At 44.6% G+C, this 25,875-nt stretch overlaps 1 protein-coding gene across 2 annotated transcripts in view; it reads right to left on the bottom strand.

The window, feature by feature from the left end:
• Positions 1–25,875, bottom strand: part of EXOC4 (exocyst complex component 4) — a 318,541-nt gene that overhangs the window by 257,394 nt on the left and 35,272 nt on the right. For both annotated transcript variants that reach the window (XM_077783706.1, XM_077783707.1), the window contains exons 4-7: positions 21,904–22,088; positions 19,472–19,581; positions 10,823–11,066; positions 4,164–4,341 (exon numbers count right to left, since the gene is read on the bottom strand). In XM_077783706.1, the coding sequence (XP_077639832.1) occupies positions 4,164–4,341; positions 10,823–11,066; positions 19,472–19,581; positions 21,904–22,088 (717 nt within the window). The remainder of the gene's footprint in view (positions 1–4,163; positions 4,342–10,822; positions 11,067–19,471; positions 19,582–21,903; positions 22,089–25,875) is intronic.

Below are 25,875 nucleotides of genomic sequence, written 5' to 3'. Positions count from 1 at the left end.
CTGGCCCAGATGTGAGGCACAAAATGATCCCATTCCTCTGCTCCCTCCATCAAATGCCATTCCTTTGGATAAGGAAGGACATGAGGATGGTGGAGCATCCTTGAGAGAGGTTTCTCAAGGCTCAGTGTCTATCCCCAGCTCTGCAGTAGCACAACAGGAGTGTGTGGGCAGAGAGGAGGCTTCAGCTCCTCCTTCCCCAGTTTCTTTATGGTTTCAGCAATGTTTGGGCTGCTAAAAGACACCAATTTTGGAAAGCGCAGGAAAGCATTAGACAGAAAACCCCCCCAAAAAAGGAACATATTAGTTGTCAGTGTGTTCTCAGCAGACAGCCCACCAGAGAGCCTGCTAAAGATTTATGTCCCAGAGAAAATATGTGTGATTTTCCCTCTCTTCTGTGAGAGGGAGAAAAACACAGACCCCAAAAAATTGAGAATAATCAACTACAAATTCACCACTGAGAAAGGAGAGAAGATCTCTTCCTTGGAGGCAAACAGCTCCAGCCTGAGCTGTTAACTGGTCATGTCACCAACAGGACAAGTCATTGGTGGCTTCTCCTGCAGCAGGGTCCTGCACCATTCCCTGGGTCCTGTCCCTCCAGGCCTTGTCCCCAGTCCCTCTGCAGCTCTCCTGGAGCCCCTTCAGGCCCTGGAATGTGCTGGAAGCTCTCCCTGGATCCTTCTCCTCTCCAGGTGAGCACCCCCAGCTCTCCCAGGCTGGCTCCAGAGCAGAGAGACTCATTCCAACATTCCTGTATGATCCAGCACAGGAATCATCCCAGAAAACCTCAGAATTCCCTCACTATTTATCCTGACACAAGCACTGACATCAGCACGAGGCTCCCAGTTCTCTCCAGCCAAAGCCCTGAGCCTGCATTAATGAAGTTGTTCAGGAAGATGTTCCATCCACTCCTCCACTTAAGAGCTCAATTAACTCTGCAGAAAATGCCAAACTTTTAAGTTAAAATTTAAACAAATTTCCCCTCATTGATGGAACAAAATGACCAAGGGCTACACTGGCTGTGAGACAAGGAAATAATTTCAAACAGTGTTTTCCTGAACAAGGCTGCTCTAATATTTTGACAAACTGCTTTTGTTTGTTTTCTAGCACTGCCCTACCAACTGGAAAAGGTCATCTGTGTTCTTTGTTATTTCTCCATTCTCAAAGAAGGTCAAAAATATTTCATATCTGCATGTTTTATACCTCAACATGCTCCACGCTGAGCCACCTCTCACACTACACCAGAGTGCCTGGTGCAGTTATTAGGGAGCTTTCAGAAATCCAGCTCCAAAAATGAGCTGCAGAAAACAACTCAACCCCCACAAAACCCAATTTACAGCCCACCACGAGCTCCTGTTATTTTGTGAAGACCTGGGAGATAACCCTGCTGCAAGGAATTCCACATGCAGACATACACAATGCAGAACGTTATCCCTGGGAACTGCCCTCGTGTGAGATTGTTCTGCTGTGCTGACTAAATTCCATTCTTTGGGGCTTGAAGGAATGGCATCACTTCCCTGAGCCACTTCCTCCAAGTTTTCAGCTTCCCCCAACAGCTTTAAGCACTTTTAAAACTGAGTTTTCTGCTCCCTCTGCTGCAAACCTAGAGATCTCTTCTCCAAAAATTATCCTGACACAGAAAAGCAGGCTAGAGATAATTTAGGCTTTGGGATCAAAGGTTTTCTTACACTCTTAAGGTAAAAATATTTTAAGCCACTCCAGTGGAACTAAGGTACAAACACTGACAAGATTTTGAACAAAGAAATGCAGCATTTCCTCCCTTTCATGCCAGTCAGTGCTCATCTCTTACCTTAAACCAGCAAGAGATCGTGGATCTTAAAGTGCAGCTTTTATTCATTGTAAAAGCTCTTCTGGAAGTTTTTCCAACTCCCCCTGACACCCAAGAACAATGAAACCTTTCCAAGAGGGATGTTTTTGTTTTTCTTGGCACACTTTTTCCAGAGATCTTGGTCAGACACTGTCTGCCCAGCACAGAAAGCACTTGCACTCCTCAGTGCTCACACCTCCACAGGCTCTGAGTTCCAGCAATGCTGTTCAGGAACAGCCATAGAAATCACTCCCATTTTTTGACAGAACCCATCCCAAACTCCCACAGAGGATGGGAATATCCAGCCTTGATGTTCTGTTACACTGGAGGAATAAGCTTGGGAGTGTTCTTGCTCCAAGGTTTTGTCTTTCTGGAGAAAAATCTGCAGAACTCCAAGCTCAAAGTTTTTCTGGGCCTCATGGATCAAAGGAAGATGGCTGAAGATTCCCCACCCAAAGCCATTCCACATATCCTTAAATTTAATTATTCTCTTTTATTCTTCCCTTATTTATTCCCACTTCAGCTGTGTGACATTTTCTGGTGTTCACAAAACCCCTCATGAACCTCTGGCTGGACATTTCCAAGGAAATTTTTTCAAGAAGAGTATTGAAGGGAGCTGCAAGTTTGTGGCATAGGGAAAAGTGATGGAGATTTCTTTGATAATAATTCCTCTAGAAAGACAAATATGTGGGTAAGGAGTCAGTAAAGGGGACTGAAGGCCCACACCTTACATTTATCATGTCCAAGTGTTTAAAGGCATTTGAGATATTTGGGTAAGGCAAAAAAAAAAAAACCTGCATCACTGCACAGTAAAACAATCCTGCAGAGCAACAGCTACAAAGCAGTCCAAAACTGAAAAAGTGAGTAGGGCAGGAGGCAGAGAGCATTTTCCATCACCAGCCCAGAGCTGGAATGACCAACATAAATCCTTCCACCTCCTGTAAATAACGCCAGGCTCACTTCTTTGACCTCCTCTATCATAAGGAAGGTGAAGTTCCACATCTGTGCACCATGTAGAAAGGTAATCTCCAAATAAATAAATTAAAAACAATATTAAACATGTGTTTAGCATAACACAAAACGTACAGCACAGCAAGAATGAGAGAACAGATGTGACAGATGAGAGCTCTGCTGCCTGAGAGAGCCACAGATCCCTGGATGAGAGGCACAGCACCTGAATAAAGCCTAAGCAAGGCACAGCTTTAGTCTCTTGCAGTTAAGAGGAAGAATCAAAAAAGAATTTGCTGCAAACACGCCGGCAGCAAGTGTCTGAGCTGCCTAAACCCAGCCATAATGACAGCAGAAGACAAGCCATTAGAGCTGTGACACTTTATAAGACAGGCATGACATGGTAACACAGAACAAAAATGTCACTTTGAAAGCTGCTGATAAATCACTTGGTAGGCAAAAGGAATCAACCTTTCCAAACACCATAAGGATGAATCCACAGGAATTTTTTTTTTTTTTTCTGATATTTAAGCTCTTTGGAGTTCTACAATCTGTTCTAAATGTGGCCACTTACCAAAAAAACCCAAAGACAAATCCCAGCACTGCTGAGCGTTGAGCACGACAGGTATTCTCTGGCAGGGTTCTAAAGGGGTTTTGTATTTATTTGTGTATTTTATGGGGTGTCCTGGCTTGTAGAATAAGCATGTATTCTATTTGCCATCTGTTGGAAGCTGGGCAGTTTTCTTATCTCTCCCAAGAACAATGCCTCTCTCTGGGGAGATATCTTCTGTTAATGGACCATTAAGTATGACTGGTAAAATCATCCCATTGTGAGATGCTCCACCCAGAGGGAGGAGCCAAGCATTCCTACCTGCATAAAATCAGCATTTTTAGGGACACCAGAGCAGCCCCTTCGCTGGATTCCCAGAGGAGCAGCTTCTTCCCCACTGGATCCCCAAAAGAAGACCAGACCCAACTACTACCAGACCTTCAGAGAAAACTCCACCCTTCTACAGCATCACCTCTTCAGCAGCATTTCATCTGCCACTCCAGGAGGAGCAGCCACCATTTTAACTGGACTATTCCCAACACCCTGACTCCTAGGGTGTCAGGTTTATGACTCTATCAGTAGTTTTGTTTGTACTAGTTATATTTTTTTTATTAAGTTTTTTTCCTAGTAAAGAACTGTTATTCCCATTCCCATATCTTTGCCTGAGAGCCTTTTAATTTTAAAATTGTAGTGATTCGGAGAGAGGGGGTTTACCTTTTCCATTGCCTTCCTTCACAGACTCCTGTCTTTTCAAACCAAGACATGGGGTTTTTTGTATTATATTGCATTTGTTACAGCTATGCACCAAGCTGAAAACATGCCCACCTGAGGGATTCTTACCTGCAGGACATCCTGGATCTTCACCCACACATCCACCATGTCGTAGAGCTTGATCTCCCCGTCGTGCTGGCTGCAGGGGGAGGCCACGGTCTGCTGCAGGTGGCCCAGCACCACCGAGTGCGCGGCGGCCACGGCGTTGAACTTGTCAAAGAGCAGCTCCAGCAGCTCCAGCAGCAACCTGGGAAGCACAGCAACAGCTCTGCTCAGCTTCTGGAATGTCGAAGCTCACCCTGGGTCATGGGGTGGCTCCATGTGGTGGAAAAGTCTCTCCTCCAACCCATCTTCCAGAGAAAGGCTCAGCAGTCTCTGTTGTTGGGTCTCAAGGCAGTTTATTGCAAGTTATCTCAAAGATTTTCTTCTGGGGCTGCTGTGGTTTGCTCACAGCTCAGGCAGAGGCACACACACACCCTGACATCCTCTCTGACCCCGACTGCTTCTTCTCTCCCACCCAGGATTGCTGCTGCTTTTATATGGTACATTACATGTGACATGGTTACAGTTTATCCCAATGCCTATTACCTATATTAAATGGTGATTTTCTATCTTTTATATGGTACATTACGTGTTACATGGTTACAGTTTTCCCAATGCCTATTACCTATATTAAATGGTGATTTTCTATCTTTTATATGGTACATTACATGTTACATGTTCACAGTTTATCCCAATGCCTATTTCCTACATTAAATGGTGATTTTCCACTCTAAACCGATCTGTGAGTGCCAACATCACCAAGAACATGGAGGGGAGGAAGGAGAAAGAGGGAGGACAGGAGAGGCCCAAATCCCAAATCCAACTTAAACCTCTGACCCCCATGTACAAAACCAAAACCCCCTGTACAGCACTCACAAATTCTTCCCTCTGCTTTGTGACTACTTCTACTCTAATATCTAAATTTTGTGACTTCTTGTTCTTCCTGCAAGGTTGGTAAATCATTCCATGGTTCAAACCCAAAATCCCAGCTGTTTCCAGCTGCCTGCCAGGGTCTCAAATGCTTCTGACCTGGGCCCGGAACAGCCAAAAATGTCTGAGGGACATTCTGAGTTCCAACACTGGAACGTTCCCCAAGCTAACAGCAGGGCAGGTGGTTTCATGTCCTGTTTTTTGACATGGGGAGGTCACCTCTCTGTGGGCTCAGGGGACTCATTTCAGCTCAGGTTTACTGTCTGAACATTCCCGAGGATTTTTCTCCTCATTCCCTTCCCTCCATCAGCATTGCTCACTTTAAAAATGTCCTGCTTTGGGTTACAGGGAAGACAAAACCCACTGATAGATAACTCCACAGTAATTAAACTGGACTAACATAATATTAGAGCCCACTGTGAGACCCCAGGTAAGGAGGGAAACAACCTGCTCCTCCCCCAGAAAAAAAAGCATGAGCCTCAGGGCAATAAAAACTGACTTACCCACACAACCAGGATAAGAAGAGTTATTTTTGAGTTATTAAATTCATATGGCAAGTTTCAAATGACAGGAAATATCAGAAAGCTAAACACTGACAGAACAAGAGGACGCAGTCTCAAGCTACGTCAGGGAATGTTTAGGTTGGATATTAGGAAAAAAAATTTCACTGAAAGAATAATAAAGTACTGGAATTGTCTTCCCAGGAAGGTGGTAGAATCACCATCTCTAGATGTGTTTAAAAAAACACTGGACTTGGCACTTGGTGCTATAGTCTAATTGTGGTGTTAGGGCATAGGTTGTTGGACTTGATGATCTCAGAGGTCTCTTCCAACCTCATTATTCTGGGATTCTGTGATATCAACCCTCATCACTTCTTATGATTTTACTCCTGTATTTGTTGTAGCTATAACATCATCTAAACGTACTGCACTGTACCTGCTCCTATCATACCCTACTACCCAATTATCACAATTAAAGCACCTTTGCAATGTCCTGAGCAGTTTGTGACGAGGCAGCACCATCTCACTTTTCACTGTTGGAGAACAGAAAAATCCTGCTGGAGTTCAGTGCCGTTGAATGAGCAACTCGAGTCCCCACGTAACCCCACCAAAACGTGAGGATAACACTTCCCAAATCCATATGTTAGGCACTTGTAGCTCTGACAGACAGGCTCCATCACATTTCCTGCAGCAGCTTTGGGGCCACCACATGCTCCAAGTCTGCCCAGCAAGAGCTGAGATCCCCAGGGCAGGACACGGCAGGAGCTGCTCCCGCTCCTCCAGCACCTTCAGTGCTCGCAGGAGCAGGGAATGGGTTTGGGGACACCTCAAGATCATCCTTGGGATGCTCCCAGCTCCAATGTCCAGCCTTTCCTTGGACATTGCAGGGATCCAGGGGCAGCCCCAGATGCTCTGGCAATCCCAGCCCAGCCAGGAATTCCTCATTCCCAAGATCCCATCCATGGCTGCCCTCTGGCAGTGGGAGCCATTCCCTGGGTCCTGTCTCTCCATCCTTGTCCCCAGTCCCTCTGCAGCTCTCCTGGGGCCCCTTCAGGCCCTGGATTGTGCTGGAAGCTCTCCCTGGATCCTTCCCTTCTCCAGGGGAACATTCCCAGCTCTCCCAGCCTGACACTGGATCCATCTTCTCTCCAAGAAATTCATGGACCCAGGGGCTTCACTTGGAATCTCAGGAAGACATGAAGGGTCTCCCTTCCCTTCCCCTCTCTTTTCTATCCCCATTTTCCATAAAAATCCCTCAGGATGGATTCTGAGTGTCCCAAATCCCAGAATCCTGGACCAGTTTGGGTGGGAAGGGACATCAAAGCTCATTCCAGGGCCACCTGCCATGATCTCAGGGTGCTCCAGTCCTTCCTGGGACATTGCAGGGATCCAGGGGCAGCCCCAGCTGCTCTGGCAATCCCAGCCCAGCCAGGAATTCCTCATTCCCAAGATCCCATCCATGGCTGCCCTCTGGCAGTGGGAGCCATTCCCTGGGTCCTGTCCCTCCAGGCTTTTCCCAAATTTCAGCTCTCCTGGAGCCCCTTCAGGGCCTGGATGTGCTGGAAGCTCTCCCTGGAGCCTTGCACCCCAGCTCTCCCAGCCTGGCTCCAGCCCTCTGAATTAATTTGTGACCTTCTCCACTCAAACATCTCAATTCGACTTTTCTGCATTTTTATTTAATGATTATAAATCTATACCATGTTTTGAGGTTAAGTATTACAGCAGGATTCTGGCCACTTCTCTTTCAAGTGCTAAGAGCTTCTATTGTAAGGGACAAAATACTAATTACAGAAATGCTTGAACCATAGAAAACATTTGGCTTACTTTCTAACCTTTCTGGATATTGAAATCTTTACATGTTAGCTCTGATAAGTAGTGCTGGCTTTCCAATAAAAACTGTTTTTTTCTCAAAATCTTCATAATTTCTAATTTTTGGGTTTTTTTAAAGCTGACATTTCCCTAATTTTTTTTTTTTTTGAAGGTTAGCTTTGTCCCTGAGCCACAACATCTGTAACGAAAAAAAATAAAAGAGCCAGAGAAATAAAGAGCCCCTGGAACCAAGATAACTATTCAAACAAAACCCAATAAACTGTGTATGGATCCCTTTTCTTGCTATGTCAGGATAGCAGCAAATGCTGAAAAATGTGACACTATGGAACCAAAATAATTCTCTACCACTGAGAAAATGGAGGATTTCACGTCCATCAGTCTGGAATGTGGGAGACACTGGAATTCCAAAGAAAAGAGGATCTGATGAGTGCAGTATCACCTCAGTCATGGCTCCATAAACAAAGTTCAGGCTCACCTAGTGAGAATAAAGTGAACTTGTCCAACTCTCCAGGTAGTTCAGTTCTGCAAAACTCTTCTTTCCTGAGGCAGCAAGGAGGTGTGTGGATAACTGAGTTTGTCATGGGATGTTGGAAGAAGCTGGGCTGGCACTGAGAACATTTTCTCAGTGGTAGAGAATTAATTTGGTTCCATAGTGTCACATTTTTCAGCATTTGCTGCTATCCTGAAATAGCAAGAAAAGGGATCCATACACAATTTATTGGGTTTTGTTTGAATAGGTATCTTGGTTCCAGGGGCTCTTAATTTCTCTGGCTCCTTTATTTTTTTGTTACAGATGTTGTGGCTCAGAGACAAAGCTAACCTTCAAAAAAATAATTAGGGAAATGTCAGCTTTAAAAAAAAAAATTAGGAATTCTGAAGATTTTGAGAAAAAACAGTTTTTATTGGAAAGCCAGCACTATTTATCAGAGCTGACATGTCAAGATTTCAATATCCCACATCTCCCTGCTTTCAGCTTAGCCAGCACCTCTTATCTCATTTCCTTTCCCCCAAAAGTCCTATAAATCTGTCAGGTCATTTTTGAAAGAAGGTGACCCAAAAGAGACAGAGGCAACGAGACAAAACCCATCAAATGGCATCAATACAAATTGCAAATTGCATCCAACAGTCTGGCCTGGATGGGGTTGGAGCAGGGAGTGCCCTGAGCTGAACAGGGACACTCAGTGACAGGAAAATTTGTCACAGACACCTCATAACCTCTGTCAGAGGGAGGGAAATGTGTTGGGGACAGTGACACACCCAGAAGGGACTTCCACAGTCCAGGAAATAATGGGAGTGAAGTGATGACCAGAGAGGTGGCCTGGACATAATTCTTGTGTTTATTTCAAAGCCTGGAGATGAGGGCAAAAGTCAAAATATAATATGGATGTGTAGGGAAAAGCACATGGCATCCAAGCAAGAGGATTTAGGAGCAAAAGTGTCAATCTTCCATCTCTTCATGGACTGGATTTTTAATGTTTCCTTACCAAAATGTCCCATAAATCTGTCCCTCAAGTAGGCATCCACCCACATTGTTATTCTGAAGTGCAAACTCTTCCAAAATTCAGAAGAGTCCCACAGGTTTGTGCAGCAGCACCCCAAGGAAACTCAACACGGCCTCTTCTGGGACATTTTGTCCTCCACAACCCCAGATAAGGATTTCTAAATGTGAAAGTGTGACTAATGAGCCACTCATTAAGGATAAGGCAGTGGCAATTCCTATAGTTAAGCCTTTCTCCATAAACTTCTTTCAAGCACAGAGATCTAAAAATGTTAGAGAATTTCCTTAGGCTTTAAAATTGTCCACTTACAGCTGAGCTCAGCTAAAACTTGGTGAGATTCAGGCAGAGTTTTCAAAGTTATCTTCCCTCGGGGACAAGGATCTGCTTGGAACCTGCTCCTGCCTTTCCTGAAGCTCTGAGGATCTGAGAGAGCACTCAAAGAGCCATCACAAACCAGAAAAATACTGAGTTTAAAAATCTGGGAGTAATTAACAATATTTTTATACACCAGTGTAAAAGATGGCAGCACAAAGCTACATGGAAAAGCTTATTAAGGAAGGAAGGAAGGGAAGGAGAGTTAAATTTTAAAAGTAGGAAGAATGAGATCAGCAGTGGCTGCTATCAGATCTGCAGTTTTCTGGCCAGGTTCTACAAATCATTTCTGTCTTGTACAACAAGAGGGGCTCTAAATCATTGCTGCATGGGGCCTCAAAAGGAATTACACCAAAATTTCCCCAAGCAGATCATCAGCCTCATCCTCAGGCACAGAATGGTTTGGGTTGGAAGGGACTTCAGGGATCATCCTTCAGCAGTCCTGGCACTGCATTATGCTCAAATTTGGGGTCTTATATACTTATTTGGGGTCTTTCTGCTCTGTAGAAGCAGCAGGGCCTTGTTGTTCAGATTTATTTCTCCCCTGACAGTAGGAAAGTCTCTGAGCTTTGATTTAAGACCAAAGCTAATTTAAGGGGTGGGGACGCCCATACTGTAATTTATTCTTTTCAATATAAATGAATTCACCTGCTTGCTGTAAACTTCACGTGTGATTTAGCTTTAGAACCAGTTCTAATTATGTCTGTATTCCACAAGAATTCAGGACACTTTCCATGGCTCTAGAATACGAGCATCTTAAAGGCTCACACTCTGCAACAGATGCCAAAACCCATTAAACCTTTGTGTGCCTCACTCAACCCTCTGGGCAGGTTAATGGCATTGATATATGATCTACTCCAATTTATCAATTCCAACAGACAACCAGGAGCCACACAACCTCTCCAGACTGGTTCATAAAACAAGTATCAAGAATATGTTACACTCCTGGCATCAGAAACTGAACTCTGCCTTCTGACCCATCCAAATAAAGCTAATTTTCACTGAGTTATCAGCAGTGTATCTCTACAAAGTCTTCAAAACAGAATTGTTTCCACAGCAGTGCTAATGAGAGGAATTAAAATGGAGTTCTTATCAAACTGATGTTTTCCTTGGGAGTGATTTCCCACTACAAATATTGCACATAATGAAGATACACACTTTACTTCTCTGCCATTAATTCCCTTTGGACAATGATCACGACAATATGAAGATTAATATTTCAGCTGGAAGAGATTCCTGCTGGAATCCTTTTGTTCCAAAGGCCAGTTCCAGTGAATTCCGAGGAGCAGCACAAACACAGTGCTCAGTTGGCTTCCACACCTTGCTATAAATGTAAATGGGGCTGCAAAACAATTAGAGACTTGGCCATACATTTGTGATAGAATTAGTTCCATACATGATTTCAAAGCTTTGCACCTGCATCAGCTTAATTGAACTCTACTACACTCGAAATCACCGAGCTGAATTTTCTAATTTCAAATCATATTATCAATTAGGAATTGTTTTATTATTATTTTTATCAGCAATCAAGGGCTGGGAGCTGAAATCTCCTTACCTAGGCTGGTTTTCCTGGGAAATATTCTCCCCTCTCTGGTACCCGCTGTCAGCCACCTGAGTGGTGGAGCGCTTCACGATCTGCTTGAGCTCCTGTTCCAAGCGATCCTGGATGGCTTTCACTGTTTCTGGGATTTTCTTCAGCTTGGCCAGCCCCTTGATGAGGATTCCCATGAAGACAGCGCTGTTCTCCTCTGGATCCAGGTCTGTGTCCTCTTTGATTTCCAGAAGGCTGGAGTCTCGCACTGCAAGAGATTTTAATCCCAGATTTTTTCAATTGAACCCAACAGCAGCACCTTGAAGAAGCAGCACGGGAGCTCCTCTGGCTTCACAGAACTCCCAACACGTGGAGTAACCAAGAATGAACAAGGAAACCAGAAACACTTGGACTTTCAGTTTGCCTGGGGGCTTCCCTGGACAGAATGACAACATTGAATACAACATTGATTACAACATTGGATTGAATTAGGAACAATTCATGGTGTAAATTCCATGTTAGGAAATAAGAGGAAGTCTGCTGCAATTAAGATATACATAAATGGGAAAGTACAATATCCCTACAAATCCCCTGAATGTGTTTTAAGGAGCTGAAACCCCCTCAGTTTCCACCCCAGCTGGTTTTCCTTGCTATTTTCTTCACAAGAGAGGAATTTTCATTACAAACACTATCAAGCTTAAGAGACTGCTGATGAATTCAGCAAAGTTTACACTGCCGAAGTGACTGATTGTTTGATTTTATCTTTTTCTGCTTTATTACGTCTGTCAAGGGGTTGATGAAGTTCCTCAAATCTTCCAGCAAGGCTTCTAGAAGGGTAAAGTGAGAAGAATTAGAGAGGATATTGCAGATATGGTCCTGAAGTAACAGGGATTGCACAGGGAGAAATCCTGTTGCTAAGCGACAGGGGATGGGAAAGCAAGAGAGACTCTGCTTGTTTTAAGTAGGTTCATTAAGCAACATTTCTTAATTTACAGATAACACCCAGCAACAACAAAAGCGTGGCTCTGTTAAAGACTGGGGGAAACATTTAATAAATATATTTAAACACTTATGTGAAGTAAGTATCTTCAAGGCAAAGTGAATTAAAAGCATCTGGGAAGATCTACACTCTGTGCCATCCACCATGGCAGATCCTTGGATCAAAATTAAAACCCAAAGGCTGTTTCATCTGACTGGGGCTGAGCTCTGAAAAGGCTGCTGGGTGACAGATGACTCCCATGGTTTCAACTCCTCAACAGATTTTTTTATTATTTTTTTCACTGTGAAACTTTTCCAAGAAGCTGAAGAAATGTCAAAAGACCCAGCAGAAGGGTGGAAGGAACGTGGCAGGAGTGAGGAATGGCACAGGGAGCTGCCTGAAGCTGGGCTCTGACCAGAGGAGCAGCACCAGGGCTAAGGCAGAGCAAGATCAAGCACACAACAGCCCAAGCACGGTGCCAATTTATAAAAAATCACAATAAATGGGTGCCAGGTTACACCAGATTCAGGCTCAGTCAATCAAGAGGCTGCTTTCTTCCTGCACTGTGATCCCAAACTCTGCACCTCTGGCTCACTCCAAGCTCATGGTTCACACGTTGGTCTCACATTTAAAGCCAGAGCAGCAGGTGAGGGTGAGGTGAGGATGGATCCTGCTCTGGAGCCAGCCTGGGAGAGCTGTGAGTGTTCCCCTGGAGAAGGGAAGGATCCAGGGAGAGCTTCCAGCACATTCCAGGCCCTGAAGGGGCTCCAGGAGAGCTGCAGAGGGACTGGGGACAAGGATGGAGGGACAGGACCCAGGGAATGGCTCCCACTGCCAGAGGGCAGCCAGGGATGGGATCTTGGGAATGAGGAATTCCTGGCTGGGCTGGGATTGCCAGAGCAGCTGGGGCTGCCCCTGGATCCCTGGAATGTCCAAGGCCAGGCTGGACACTGGGGCTGGAGCAGCCTGGGACAGTGGGAGGTGTCCCTGCCATGGCAAGGGTGGCACTGGGTGACCTTTAAAAAGACCCTTCCACCTCCAAACTATTCCATGATCCTCTGACAATGAACACCAGGAAGATCAAACAGTGCTTTTTATTCTCTCTCACACACACTTCTTTCAATTAAATGTGAGCAAGTTACAGCACAAGCAACTAGAAACACCCAGAACGTATTAATTAAAAAAAAATCAAAAAATCAGAGATAAAATAAAGACATTTCAAACACCAATTGGAATTTAACAACTGGCTGCAGAACTGTTCCTGCTCAAAGCTCTGCTCCATCACAGACCTTTCATCCCACAGAGCTGCAGAGAACTTTGTGGCTGCAGGCCTGGTCTCTGCCCACTCTGTTATTGTTATTTGTTATTCTCCAAAACCCACAGCAAAACTCAGGCACAGACACAGAGAATTAGCTCCTTGGAACCAGAGCTGTGAAAAAAACACTGGGAATGCTACAGGAAGAAAGGTTTAGCCTACTCTTTTTTTAATAAAAAAACCCTAAATATCTTGTTTCTCTGAGTTCAGTGCAGATATTTCCCAGCCTCTCAGAGGACAGGTCCTGTCATGAGGCTGCACCCCCTCTGTAAATAGCTTGTAAATTCTTCTTAATATCACACAATGAACACCCAAGAGGGAGGAAATGGAGCTGTAGCCAAATGTGAGGACAGCATTTAAGAGGAGTAAAAGCAGCAATCTTGCTGAGAACTCTGCCAGCACACTGAGACAAACTCTTCCATTTTCAAACCAATTTCCAGCATCCTCAAATAGTGAGGACATTGATTTACATCTCTCACAAACAAGAGCCAAGCGAGCAATTCGATCTCTGGGAGCTGCCCACGGGTCTGGAGGCTCTGTCAGATCTGGCTGTTTGATAAAACAGTGGGAACCTGTTTTCAGTGTGTTCCCTGCACATTGTCCCTATTAAACAGGAGCCCTGGGTAGCTTTGGGGGTCCATTTATCTGTGAGATCTGACAAGATCCCAACCCTGGTAACTGTCCTGTCCTTTTCTCCTGTCTATCACACTTCAAACATCCTCTCCTATCATTTAATGCCATCAAGGGGCTGTTTGACCACAAAGCTTTGGCCCAGGAACAAGTTCCTCCTGTCCCCTTCCTCTTCCAGAAAGGCATCAAAGGACTCAGGCATTTATTAAGGAGTTCAGCTGGAAAATTGCAGCCCCAAGTGCTGCTCCCTGGGGGCAGAGGAGTCCGGGGGTGAGGAAAGCTGTCCCTGGAGATCAGCTCTCAGAAGGGACAGCTTTATTTACTCCTAAGCTGGGAACATGAATAACTTTGTTCTTCTTTGGGATGGAGAAGTTATTCCTAGCTTTGATTCTTGGAAGGAAGTGGGGGGAGAACAGATCTGCCACCTTGGACACTCAGAGAGCAGATTGGACTGTCCAGGAGCCTGGCTGAGACTCCCTTGGGAGCCTTTCCTGCAGGGCAGAGGAGTCCAGGAAGGCTGGACATCCTTCAGGAAGGAAATCCTAAAGGCACAGGAGGAGCCTGTCCCAATAAATCAAGGCAGGAAAAAGACCAGCCTGGCTGGACAGAGAGCTTTGACTGGGATTTAGAGGAAAAGGAGAATTCCTAACCTTTGGAAGAGCAAAAGGCAGCTCAGGAGGAATAGAAGGATGTTATGAGGTTATGAAAGGAGAAAATAGAAGGACCAAAGTCCAGCTAGAACTTAACCTGGTTACTGCTGTAAAGGACAATAAAAATAGTTCTATAAATACATAATGAGGGAGAATCTCCATCCTTTGCTGGATGTGGTAAAAATCTGAGGCTTCAAATGCCTTATCTGTTTCAGTCTTTAACAGCAAAACCCTGTTCTCAGGGCAGCCAGAGGAATGCAGGGATGGGGAGCAGAACAAAGCCCCAGAATGCAAGAGAAATGGTCAGTCCACACCACCTGTACACTCACAGCTTGCTTGGGCAAATGGGATCCACCCAAAGGCTCTGCAGAGCTTTTCAAGCCTCCGTGTCCTGGGTTGTAAGATAAATGTGTGTTCAATTCCCATCTGTCAGAGCTGGGGCGGTTCTCTGCTGTCCATGGGGCAGTTTTTTCCTCATCTCTCCCACAGCCCATCCTCCCTCCAGGAGATCTCTGCTGTCCACGGCCACTGAGTGTCCCTGCATGGCTGAGAAAATTCCATCATCCATGGGGAGATGCTCTGCCCAGGGGAGGAGCCAAGCATTCCTACCTGGATCCAATCTGACCTGGGAACCCCACAGCAGCCTTTGCCCCCTGCATTCCCAGAGGAGCAGCTTCCTTCCCCCTGCATTCCCAGAGGAGCAGCTTCCTTCCCCCTGCATTCCCAGGGGAGCAGCTTCCTTCCCCCTGCATTCCCAGAGGAGCAGCTTCCTTCCCCCTGCATTCCCAGAGGAGCAGCTTCCTTCCCCCTGCATTCCCAGGGGAGCAGCTTCCTTCCTCACTGCATTCCCAGAGGAGCAGCTTCCTTCCCCCTGCATTCCCAGAGGAGCAGCTTCCTTCCCCCTGCATTCCCAGAGGAGCAGCTTCCTTCCCCCTGCATTCCCAGAGGAGCAGCTTCCTTCCCCCTGCATTCCCAGAGGAGCAGCTTCCTTCCCCCTGCATTCCCAGAGGAGCCCAGGCCCATCTCCCCCAGCCCTGGAGCTCCAGAGGAAAACTCCCCCCTTGTGCAGGATCCTGCTCCAGCAGAAGCACAGCTGGCACTGCAGGAGGGCTGAGCCCCCCTGGGATGGGGCTGAGCCACCTCCCTGACCCACAGGGGCTCAGGGCATTGCTGACTCTGGCACTGGGTTGTTTTGTACTATTGCATTTGTATTTTTAATTTTCCTAGCAAAGATCTGTTATTCCTATTCCCATATCTTTGCCTTAGTACCCCTAAATTTCAAAATTGTAACAATTCAGAGGGAGGGGGTTTACATTTTCCATTTCAGGGGAGGCTCCTGCCTTCCTCAGCACACACCTGTCTGTTCAAAGCAAGACATCTCCCACCCAACCCAGTGTCCCTGCTGGGGGTGCCCTGGATCCCCTCACCAGGTCACTGCTGAAGGTCAAACATCCTTCTCCAGGAGAATCTTCTGGGAAACAAAGGCTTGACTAAAGTCTAGCTAGACCTGGCACATTCCCCAGCCTTTCCCTCATCCTCCAAGGTGGTCACTTTGTCCACAGAAGATGAGGTTGGCCAAGCAGGACCTGCCTTTCCTGAGCCCACTGAATTGGCTGATCCTCTTACCCTAACAAAATCTGCAAACTTTTTGTGAAGCAGAACATTTAAATACATCCTACCAAAAGCCTTCTAAGGCAACAGCTCGAAGGAATGATGATTTTGCCACACTCTCTAATAAAATTGCAGCCATTTTCACAAATTTCTCCTCTCCATTTTTCACCTGAAAATGTTCAACTCTGTGTTCAAGCAGGCAAAAAAGTTGAGCTGTGGGTTAAACCCCCAAAAGCTGAACCATGTGTAACCCCCAGAGTCACAGAGGGGGGAGTTTCCTGATCCCTGCTCTGATCATGCCCTACAAAAACCTCTGTTCCAACTGGAATTCATTTGCTCAGTGCTGCCATTTCCCAAGGAACCAACCTGCTGCTAGGAGCTTTTTAACAGCTCCGTTCTGATCCCTAAAAACCCAACTTTGGGAACTCATTTAAGCAAAGCAGCTGAAAAAATGGCTCTTGGGTCTTGTTTTTCATTCCAGTGAACAGCCAAAATTTCCTGCTCCTCATTATGAAGGTCTCATTATCCACAGGCTTTTATGGGAGTCTTGTAAAATGGAATGCACTATTTTCCATGATTTATGTCCTTCTGGTGATATCCTTTGTACCTTCAATCCTTCCAGAGAAAAGCACACGAGTTCCTGGTGGCCCAAAGGCATCATTTCAGATTTGAAGGAACATCACCTGCTAATTCCTGGTGCTGAATCCTTGTTCTGACACGTCCGTGGAGCTACAAATGGGCAGTTCCTGCAGAAATGGGTCCTTGGAAGATTATGGGAATTTTCTGCTCTGTATCACTACCAAACCCAGAAGAAAAGCCACTTCAAAATCCTCCTAATCTATACAAGCATCAGAATTAAGTCTCCAAATAAAAAAAATAAGTGGAGTGTAGCCAGTTAAGTGATGTTGGGACCACACACAGGAACAACTCATGAAATTACACAGAAAGAGCAATTATGTGTTACTTTCCTGGCTTTCACCACATGGACCTAAAATCTCCTTGATTTTCCCTTTCCTTCCTCAAACACATTCCCAGATCATTCAATTCTAAGAAAAAATTGATAAAGGCAATTTACCCAGGTCATAGGAAAAGAAGAAATCTTTTGAAGATTTATTGAGCACGTTTGGAGCAGAGGCACCTGTGACAATGAACTGGCACAATGGCATTTTTTAGATTCACCTTGAAAATTGGATATTCCAAACAGGTTTGGAAGTCTCCACATGTTGTCACAGAAGTCTCTGGTTCTTGAGGAAAGAGAACCAGGAGCATTTCCTAGACCTGACCTTAGAACCACCACACTGCCTTGCCCCACAAACACTTTCTGCTCCAAAGAACCATTGAAATAAATTAACAATTCAGCATAAAATCTACATATCCCACCCAGAGCAGTATTTATTGTCACCACCAGCTCATCTTCTACTGGATTTCTAAGAAGTATTGTCCCAAATTTCCCAGGAAAAGGCACTCCTGGGTTTGAGAGCACGTTTTAGAGTTCCAGGAAGAACCTGGCAAAGCAAGAACCTTCCTAAATACCCTTCAGAGTACGGAAAGTTCAAGCAGAGAAATATAAATTTATTCCTCTGAACTGGCATGAAGGGAAAGTGTTACTGGTGAACTGCCACAGCTCCAATCCTCAGGTGAGCATTTCCAAAGGATTTGTTTATTTTACGTGCAGCAGGAGCAGCTTTAATTTCCTTATAAAGATTCTACAGCACAAGGTAACATCTCCTCTGGGAAGGGAGTGCAGGAAGGACTCCAAATTTTGGCATCTTTGCTGGGATGGGATGAATGAGTCAGTGCTTTAGAGTGACACCCATTAATATGCACAGACACTTTGTTTCATCAATAAAAAGCCAAAGAACTTAAGTGACTACAAGCAGAAACAGCTTTTGTTATGCATAGGCATAAGTTTGAAATTCTCTGCTAGTTGTGCAGTCCTGGAAAAGGCTACTTTTAAATAAAATTACAGGGGGAAAAAATCTACATAAGTACATTGTGCACTTGAAGCAGAACCATCTGCATATTTTATGCCCATGAAATGTTTTCTGGTAGAATCCTCATCTTTGCCAGGCTGAGGGACACTTGCCCAGCACTTCACTGAGTGATGCAGAGCACGAGGAGGAGCAAAGGAAAATATTTTCTGGTGTATTGGGTGAGAAGAGCAAGAAGAGATCTGCTAAAATAAAAGATCAAGAGGGGCATCTCCTGCTCCGTTCCCCAGCTGTGAGGTGGGAGATCCCCATCAGCTCCACAACTTCACATCTTTTAGGCTTTATTACTATACAGAAGAGCAATATTTTATGGGGAGAAAGCAGCAGACACTATAAATTTCACTGAAAAAGGAGTATTTTAACATTTAGAGGGGTTGGAACTAGATGGTCTATCAGGTCCCTTCCAACCCAAACCATTTTATTTCCAGTGGTGGGGCTGGGATTCAGGTTTTTGTGGTTTCTTTCCTCAGTTCCTCAAAATCCTGTGATCTTTTGCAAGAAAACTGAAATGAACTTCCCACTAATCACACAGCAGAACACAAATTCTTCAGTTTTTCCCTCAGAATTTTCATATGGTTCTTCTCTTCCAGATTTTCAGTGACCAGGCTGCAGTTTCCAGCTCTGGAAGTTTGTGACTCCTCACAAACCTCCAGGACACAGAAAAACAGCCCCGGGCTCCAAGACCAGCCTGGCAGGAGCAAGAAGAAAACCTCTCCAGGAGCAGAAGAAAAGAGTAATCAAATGCAACAATCTGGGAGGCAAGTGTGACAAAACTAGAAACAAAAGGACAAAAGAATGAATAAGGCTGAAAAGAGAAGGAAATATTCTCTGCATTTGAGGAATACTGAAACAGGTCTGAAAGGGGGAACAGACTGGAGGTCACTTCTGTATTATTCATCAAGGACAGCCCCATTTATTAATCTTCTGAAACAATACAAAGATTAATTTCCCCTCTCTGCAGCCATTCCAAAGCCCCAGTGAAAGAGTTTTCCTCGGTGTTTGTTGCAGTAACAGGAATAAAAGATCAGCCCCAGATTATTCCTGTGTACAGCCAGACCTTTAGTCAAAGTTACAAAGCTCCCACAAGGAACAGATTTGACCTTTTGGCTCCCACACAATAAAAAAACTTCAGTAATATCTACACAAACCTGGCTGCCTGCAGTAAATAATGCTGAGGAAACCAGACAGAATGAACCCACTGCAAATCTCTGCTGCTCAAAATATCAAGAACACGATCAAGGTGAGAACAGGCACAGGAAACTGAGTGTATTTAACTGAAGCTGGTGGGGGTTAGGAGAGGGAAAAGATTATTTTCCATGAGTTAAAAAAGCCAAGTTTGCCCCTGGACACAGCACCCACTCGTTCTGTGACACTGCAAAAATCACCTGCCAGGTTTTTGTCCCCCCTGAGACATGAGGGGATGACTTGCCTCCTCCTACTCCAGCAAAATCAGCTGAATTATCTGCAAATTAATATATATACAGCTTAAATACTCACTGCTGGAGCTTCCAGGAGTACTGAACTGGGAAGTCTCAAGGAATTTCCGAGGTGTAGATAAATTAGTGACATCCATCAGAGGCACAGGAGAGGCATCTTTCACAAGGGACCTGCATGAGGGAAAAAAATTCAAGCAAACAGATTATTATTTACAATATTTATTCACAACAAATAATCCACTTACTCCTTACATTTTAAGCCTAAGAAACAGCTTACGACTAATGCATGTTCCCATTTCCATGCCTTCTGTCAACTTTTGAATCCTCTAAACTTCTTTATTCCCACCAGAAACCTCCATCGTTTTTTCCTGCCCTTCAGATTCCTGTTTTGAGCCCACCCATGTACATCACTGCCCAAATGAACCTCCTTACTCAAAAATTAAAACATTTTAAAAATTCACATTGTATTAGTTGCCAAAAATGTGTCACACTGCTTCAGCTGCTGGATGTGGCAGGGGGACACAAGCAAGAAATCATTTTTAGGAGAAAGCAATCTCCTACAGTGGAGCTCAGGATGTTTGCTTAGAGGTCAAAATGCTCACGGAAATGTGAAAAAACAAGGGTTAAGCTTGGTATCCTGCAGAAGAAGCACCCAAAGCAAAAAGCCACCCTTGCTGCAAGAGTTCCTGTTAGCAAATATCCACAATGGGCATCAGGGGAAGTGAAATAAAGAGAATCCAGAGTGAGATGAAGCCACAAAAATGAAGTTAATTAGCAGTCCCCCAGTCTGGGTAGACCAAAGCTTTGTGGCTGTTTTAAATTAAGATGATGAGTAAGGAAGAGACTGATGATTTGCTACCAACCCTCCTTCCTAGAAATTTCAATTTCAACCAATCCTTTCCTCCATAAATTCATTTAATGCAACTGGTTATCGTGCATTTATACTTTTCTTATTATACTTTTGGCAAGTAGATTTTTATTCATTCTCACAATAAAATGCTCATTTATCTGTTCTCTGTATCTCTATCAAGTGCTGGCTCACCTTTTGCTCCCCAACTCTCCTACTCTGCAAAAATTACCTCCCAACATTGTCTCTCTCTTTTCCAGCCACTTTCTATCTTCCTTCCCTGCAGCAACTCAAAATTAGCAAAATCAGGAAAAAATAGCCTGTATTAACTAAATTTCGACTGACCACAGGCACCAACCAGGTAAAAAGTTTCAACACCTTTGAAACACCTGGGAAACACATCAAAACCAACACATTTCAGCTCAGACACAAGTATTGTGGCCTCCATCTCATCACCTTATGGTGAGGTGGGAGACTTTGAAAACTTGGATATTTCTTAGAAAATGAGCAGTCTCTCCCTGACCTGAGCCTCATGACCATGACATTTGTAGGAGAGGGATAAAATCAGGGAAGGGAGAGAATGCACAAAGGAGCTGTGGGAAGCAGCACAACCCCAAGAGAAGCACTGAGAAAAGCAAAAGAATACGAATGGGCTTGGAGGTGCATCAACAAATCTGAATTTTCTGCTCTCCACAGCCACAATGCTGAGGGATTTGCACGTGTCTTAGCTTGGAAATGGAAGTGTGTGTTCAATTCCCATCTGACAGAGCTGGGGCAGTTCTCTGCTGTCCATGGGGCAGTTTTTTCTTTATCTCTCCCACAGCCCACCCTCCCTCCAGGAGATCTCTGCTGTCCATGGCCACTGAGTGTCCCTGCATGGCTGAGAAAATTCCATCATCCATGGGGAGATGCTCTGCCCAGGGGAGGAGCCAAGCATTCCTACCTGGATCAAATCTGACCTGGGAACAGCACAGCAGCCTTTGCCCCCTGCATTCCCAGAGGAGCAGCTTCCTTCCCCCTGCATTCCCAGAGGAGCAGCTTCCTTCCCCCTGCATTCCCAGAGGAGCAGCTTCCTTCCCCCTGCATTCCCAGAGGAGCAGCTTCCTTCCCCCTGCATTCCCAGGGGAGCAGCTTCCTTCCCCCTGCATTCCCAGGGGAGCAGCTTCCTTCCCCCTGCATTCCCAGAGGAGCAGCTTCCTTCCCCCTGCATTCCCAGAGGAGCCCAGGCCCATCTCCCCCAGCCCTGGAGCTCCAGAGGAAAACTCCCCCCTTGTGCAGGATCCTGCTCCAGCAGAAGCACAGCTGGCACTGCAGGAGGGCTGAGCCCCCCTGGGATGGGGCTGAGCCACCTCCCTGACCCACAGGGGCTCAGGGCATTGCTGACTCTGGCAGGGCGTTGTTTTGTACTATTGCATTTGTATCTTTAATTTTCCTAGCAAAGATCTGTTATTCCTTCTCCTATATCTTTGCCTAAGAGCCCTTTCATTTCAAAATTCTAATTATTCGGAGGGAGCGGGTTTGCATGTTCCATTTTAAGGGAAGCTCCTGCCTTCCTCAGCAGGCAGCTGTCTGTTCAAAGCAAGGCACAGGGCAGCAATGCAGGTTTGGGGTGGCAGCTCTGAAGGGCACGGGGAAGGCTGTCCCACCCGAGGCGGGCTCTGTCCCTGCCGCGCTGCCCCACGCGGTTGGTGGATTTGATGTAGAGGTGCCGGTGCAGCTCGTCGATCAGCACCAGGTGCAGGTTCATCTTCTTGCTGTGCAGCTCCAGCCTCAGGTCGCTCAGCCCCTCCACCTGCAGGAGGGGACCCTCCAGGGAATCCACTGCTGACACCTAGGGGGAAAACAGGGCACAGTTTTTAGACATCCATCCATTCCATCATGCTCGCCATTTGGCAATTTTCCTCTTGGATTGTTTGGATCTCAGGATGATTCTGTCCTTAAAACCCTTCTAAAACAGAGAATCTTGAAGTAATATTTCTTTATTTCTGTTCCCAAAGAAATTATATAGAAGGGTTCCTATTGTAGAGGCGAACCCAGTGGGAAGAAATGATGGTGTCTGACTCCAGTTCAGAAGGCTGAATGATTTCTTTATTATAACTATGCTATAATACATTAATATACTATTTAAAGGAAATACTAAAACTACAAACCTACTTGTTCTAACTACCATCTCTAACTCACTCACAACCTGTGACCCTCTCTGAGAGTCCAGCCCCAGGTGGGTTGGATTGGCCATCAACTCAAACAATCCTCACCAGAATCCAACCCAGTAATCAGCCCAGGAAACAATTCTCCAACCACATTCCACATGGGAAAAACAAGGAACAGAAATAGAAATTGTTTTCTCTTTCTTCCCTCTGTGCTCCTCTATGAAAGATCCTGAGAGGGAGAGAAATGTGCTTGCCACAGGTTCCAACGTCCAAATAATTCAGATTTAATGTTCAGCCTTCAAATATTAAGCGTATGTATAAAACAAGTTAGTGAAAGCACAGTTCTTAAATAAAAATCAAAGCATGGTTTATCCCCAAATAAGAGGATTATTAAGTAGAAAAGTGTTAGAAGAAGATAGTGACCAATAGTGTTTGATGGTTGCTATTCTTTCCATTACAGAAAAACAAAAAAACCCCATTATTCCAAAATCTGCAAATGAGGAGGAAATGGCTTAAATTTAATTTGTTTAAACTCATGACTGAAATAGCTTAGAAGGCCTCATCCTTTAGGCTGCACAAGGGTCATGTCCTGTGGTTACACCATTTGAATATCTGAAATAATGACCAGCTGACATCCTATGGGCACTTAAATTTCCTAATTTTCTTTTCTATCCTAAAAATAAATGTGGACAAAACCCAAACACAGACTAAAAGCCAGCAGGAACAACAGATCAGTGCCTAAAAGCAACACTCTCACTGTGCATCCCTCCCAGTTGGTTTTTATATTTAACAGAGATTTCCAGTTACCAATAAATAAATGATGGCACCCCTCTGCAGCTTCCAAACTCTCAGTGCTGATGTTGTAAGAAACTGGAAAGAGCATGTTTGGCATGCAGAGGTTTAAAATAAAATTAAAAAAACCCATTCCCTGCTAACTGAGGATGCTGCCAGTGAAATAAGACATTTGCTTGCACTTCGGGGTCTCGGTTCAGAACAAACCTGTCAGCCAAACATTAAAAATTAAAAGCAAAGATACAGTGAGCAGCCAGCCCAGCCAAGGGCTGCTCCCTCAGCAGCAGTAAATATTAACTCTGCTGAAAGAACATCCATCACCAGAGTATTCCTTTGCTGGCCTCCAAGCCCAGGAAAAACTTGGAATATCCATGGCACAGCCAAGCTTTTTATATTCATTTTTAAATCTCCTCACTTGCCACACTACATTGGCCATCTTCTTCCTTCCCAGTATCCATCTGGGAACATCACACACCATAAAACCACCCCAAAAGTGAAGGAAAAACCCAATTTTCTTCTCCCCAGAGGAGGTGGCAGAGCTCACTCAAGAGGAGGAGCTCAGCAGGCACCACGTGGGAAACTCTGGATGAAGTGGAAATGTTAATTCCTCTCCTCTTCCTTTGGCAGGTGGAGCTTTTTTCCCCAGATTTCCCCATTCCAAAGGCATTCCCCTGAAAGAACATCCATCACCAGACGTTCTGATCACCAGAGTATTCCTTTGCTGACCTCCAAGCCCAGGAAAACTTGGAATATCAGTGGCACAGCCAAGCTTTTTATATTAATTTGTAAATCTCCTCACTTGCCACACTACACTGTCCATCTTCTTCCTTCCCAGTATCCATTTGGGAACATCACACACCATAAAATCACCCCAAAAGTGAAGGAAAAACCCAAATTCCCCATCCCAAAGGTACTTTTTCCTTTGGCAGGTGGAGCTTTTTTCCCCAAATTTCCCCATCCCAAAGGCACTTGGGATCCCACCCAGTTGCTTCAGGGGAGCTGCAACGACCCGGGGAGCTGGGCCAAAAATCCCACCAGAAAAAGGAGCAGGAGCAACATTTGTCATATTGAGAAACTGAGAGATGAAAAAGCAACCAGAAGAAAAGTGAAAAGTGACAGAAAAAAAAAAAAAAAAATTCCAAGACATCCAGGAAAAGTTTTTTCTGCAATGCAATGAATGGGAATTTAAAATTTCCACTCAGCTCTGGTTTTGTCTTGCCAGTTCCTAAAAAGTTCATTGCTTACCAAAAATATTAAAACCAAAATACAGCTCTCAAGGACATCTTTTAAATAAAAAAATTTGAATATTCAACCATTTATTACACTCATGTTCAAAGAAGGCAAAGGAAGGTCTCCAGTTAGTTTAGATGGCAATAGAAATATTATGCTAAAAACCAAACCAAACAGTTTTTTCCTTTCTGCAGTTTTGGTTACAGAAAGATGATTTAGGTCCTGGCAACAAAGCAGCACCCAAGGTTATATTCCAGAATAAAAAAATATGTGATTGAAACCTTTGTGTGCTGGATAGATCAGCCCAGAACAGCATAAACAACCAAAAGGAAATAAAAACATCAATAAAAAATGCACAAAATTTAAAATACACTAAAGGCAGATCAACAGTGGAACTTGAGAAGGAACTTTTTTGACTCTGTGCCCCCACTCAGCTCCTAACACACCAAAACTTGGATTATGCAAGAGATGCCAATCAGCTTTCCCTGGTTTTTAACCCATCAGCTGCTGGCTGCATCCAGAGGCACTAAAAGATGTGGAATTGGATAGAGAAAGGAAGAATTATCCTGCAAGACTCCAGTTAATACTGATAAGGGAAAAGCAGCCTAAGAAAACCTGGCAATGAGATGTCCAGAAGGACTCCACGTGGTTCAAGGCTCCAGAAAAAGCAGCTGATGGTCCTTGCTGGGTCTTTTTTTCTACACACACAGCTCAGTTAAATGGAAATGAAATGATTTTTGTTTGTTTTTCTGCAGGGGGATCACGGCATTGTGCTAGACTAGCTGGGCACAAAAGATAATTGCAGGTAAAAGAGCTCCCCCACATTAATCTTTTGGCAGGGGCTGGGGTGCAGAGAGGAGCCACAGCCACACAGAGCAGCTGGAAAAGGAATCAACAATAAACAAATTGTTATTCTTATGGAAAAAAACTGCTTTACAATGAGCAAATTGTACCAAAAGAATGGGCAGTCCCCACCAGCACCTCTTTTAATTCTCAAATTCAGCTCCCTCTCCCACTGAAAGCTGCTCATAAACACACAATAAATGTAATTTAGTCAAACACTAATTAAAATATTGGCCTGGATTAGCACAGAATTTGGCTTAGATGATCTGATAGCAATTCCTGATGTTCAAATCTTCTTATCTCTCTCTACTTATTAGTACCTACAAATCAGCAAAGACCCTTTAGGAAATAGAGATGAAATAAGCCTGGAAAAAGAGCTGTGCTTTGTATAAGCCAAAAATTGCAAGTTTATAGAAAATAACCGTGGCACCAGCACCATTAGGCAGCTTGTTTAAAGGTCACAGGCAGTTTATAGCAGGGCTTAATTGCCTTAAAAAGAAAACACAGCTAAACACTTGCTTAGTGTAAGAGGAAATTTGGAAGGGTTTAACTCAGCATTTTACAACGAATAAGAACCTAAGTGTTAACAAGGTATTTGTCAAA

This window comes from Lonchura striata, chromosome 5 (genome assembly GCF_046129695.1).
Source record: "Lonchura striata isolate bLonStr1 chromosome 5, bLonStr1.mat, whole genome shotgun sequence".
NCBI lineage: Eukaryota > Metazoa > Chordata > Aves > Passeriformes > Estrildidae > Lonchura > Lonchura striata.
This window is presented reverse-complemented; position numbering and strand designations above follow the sequence as displayed.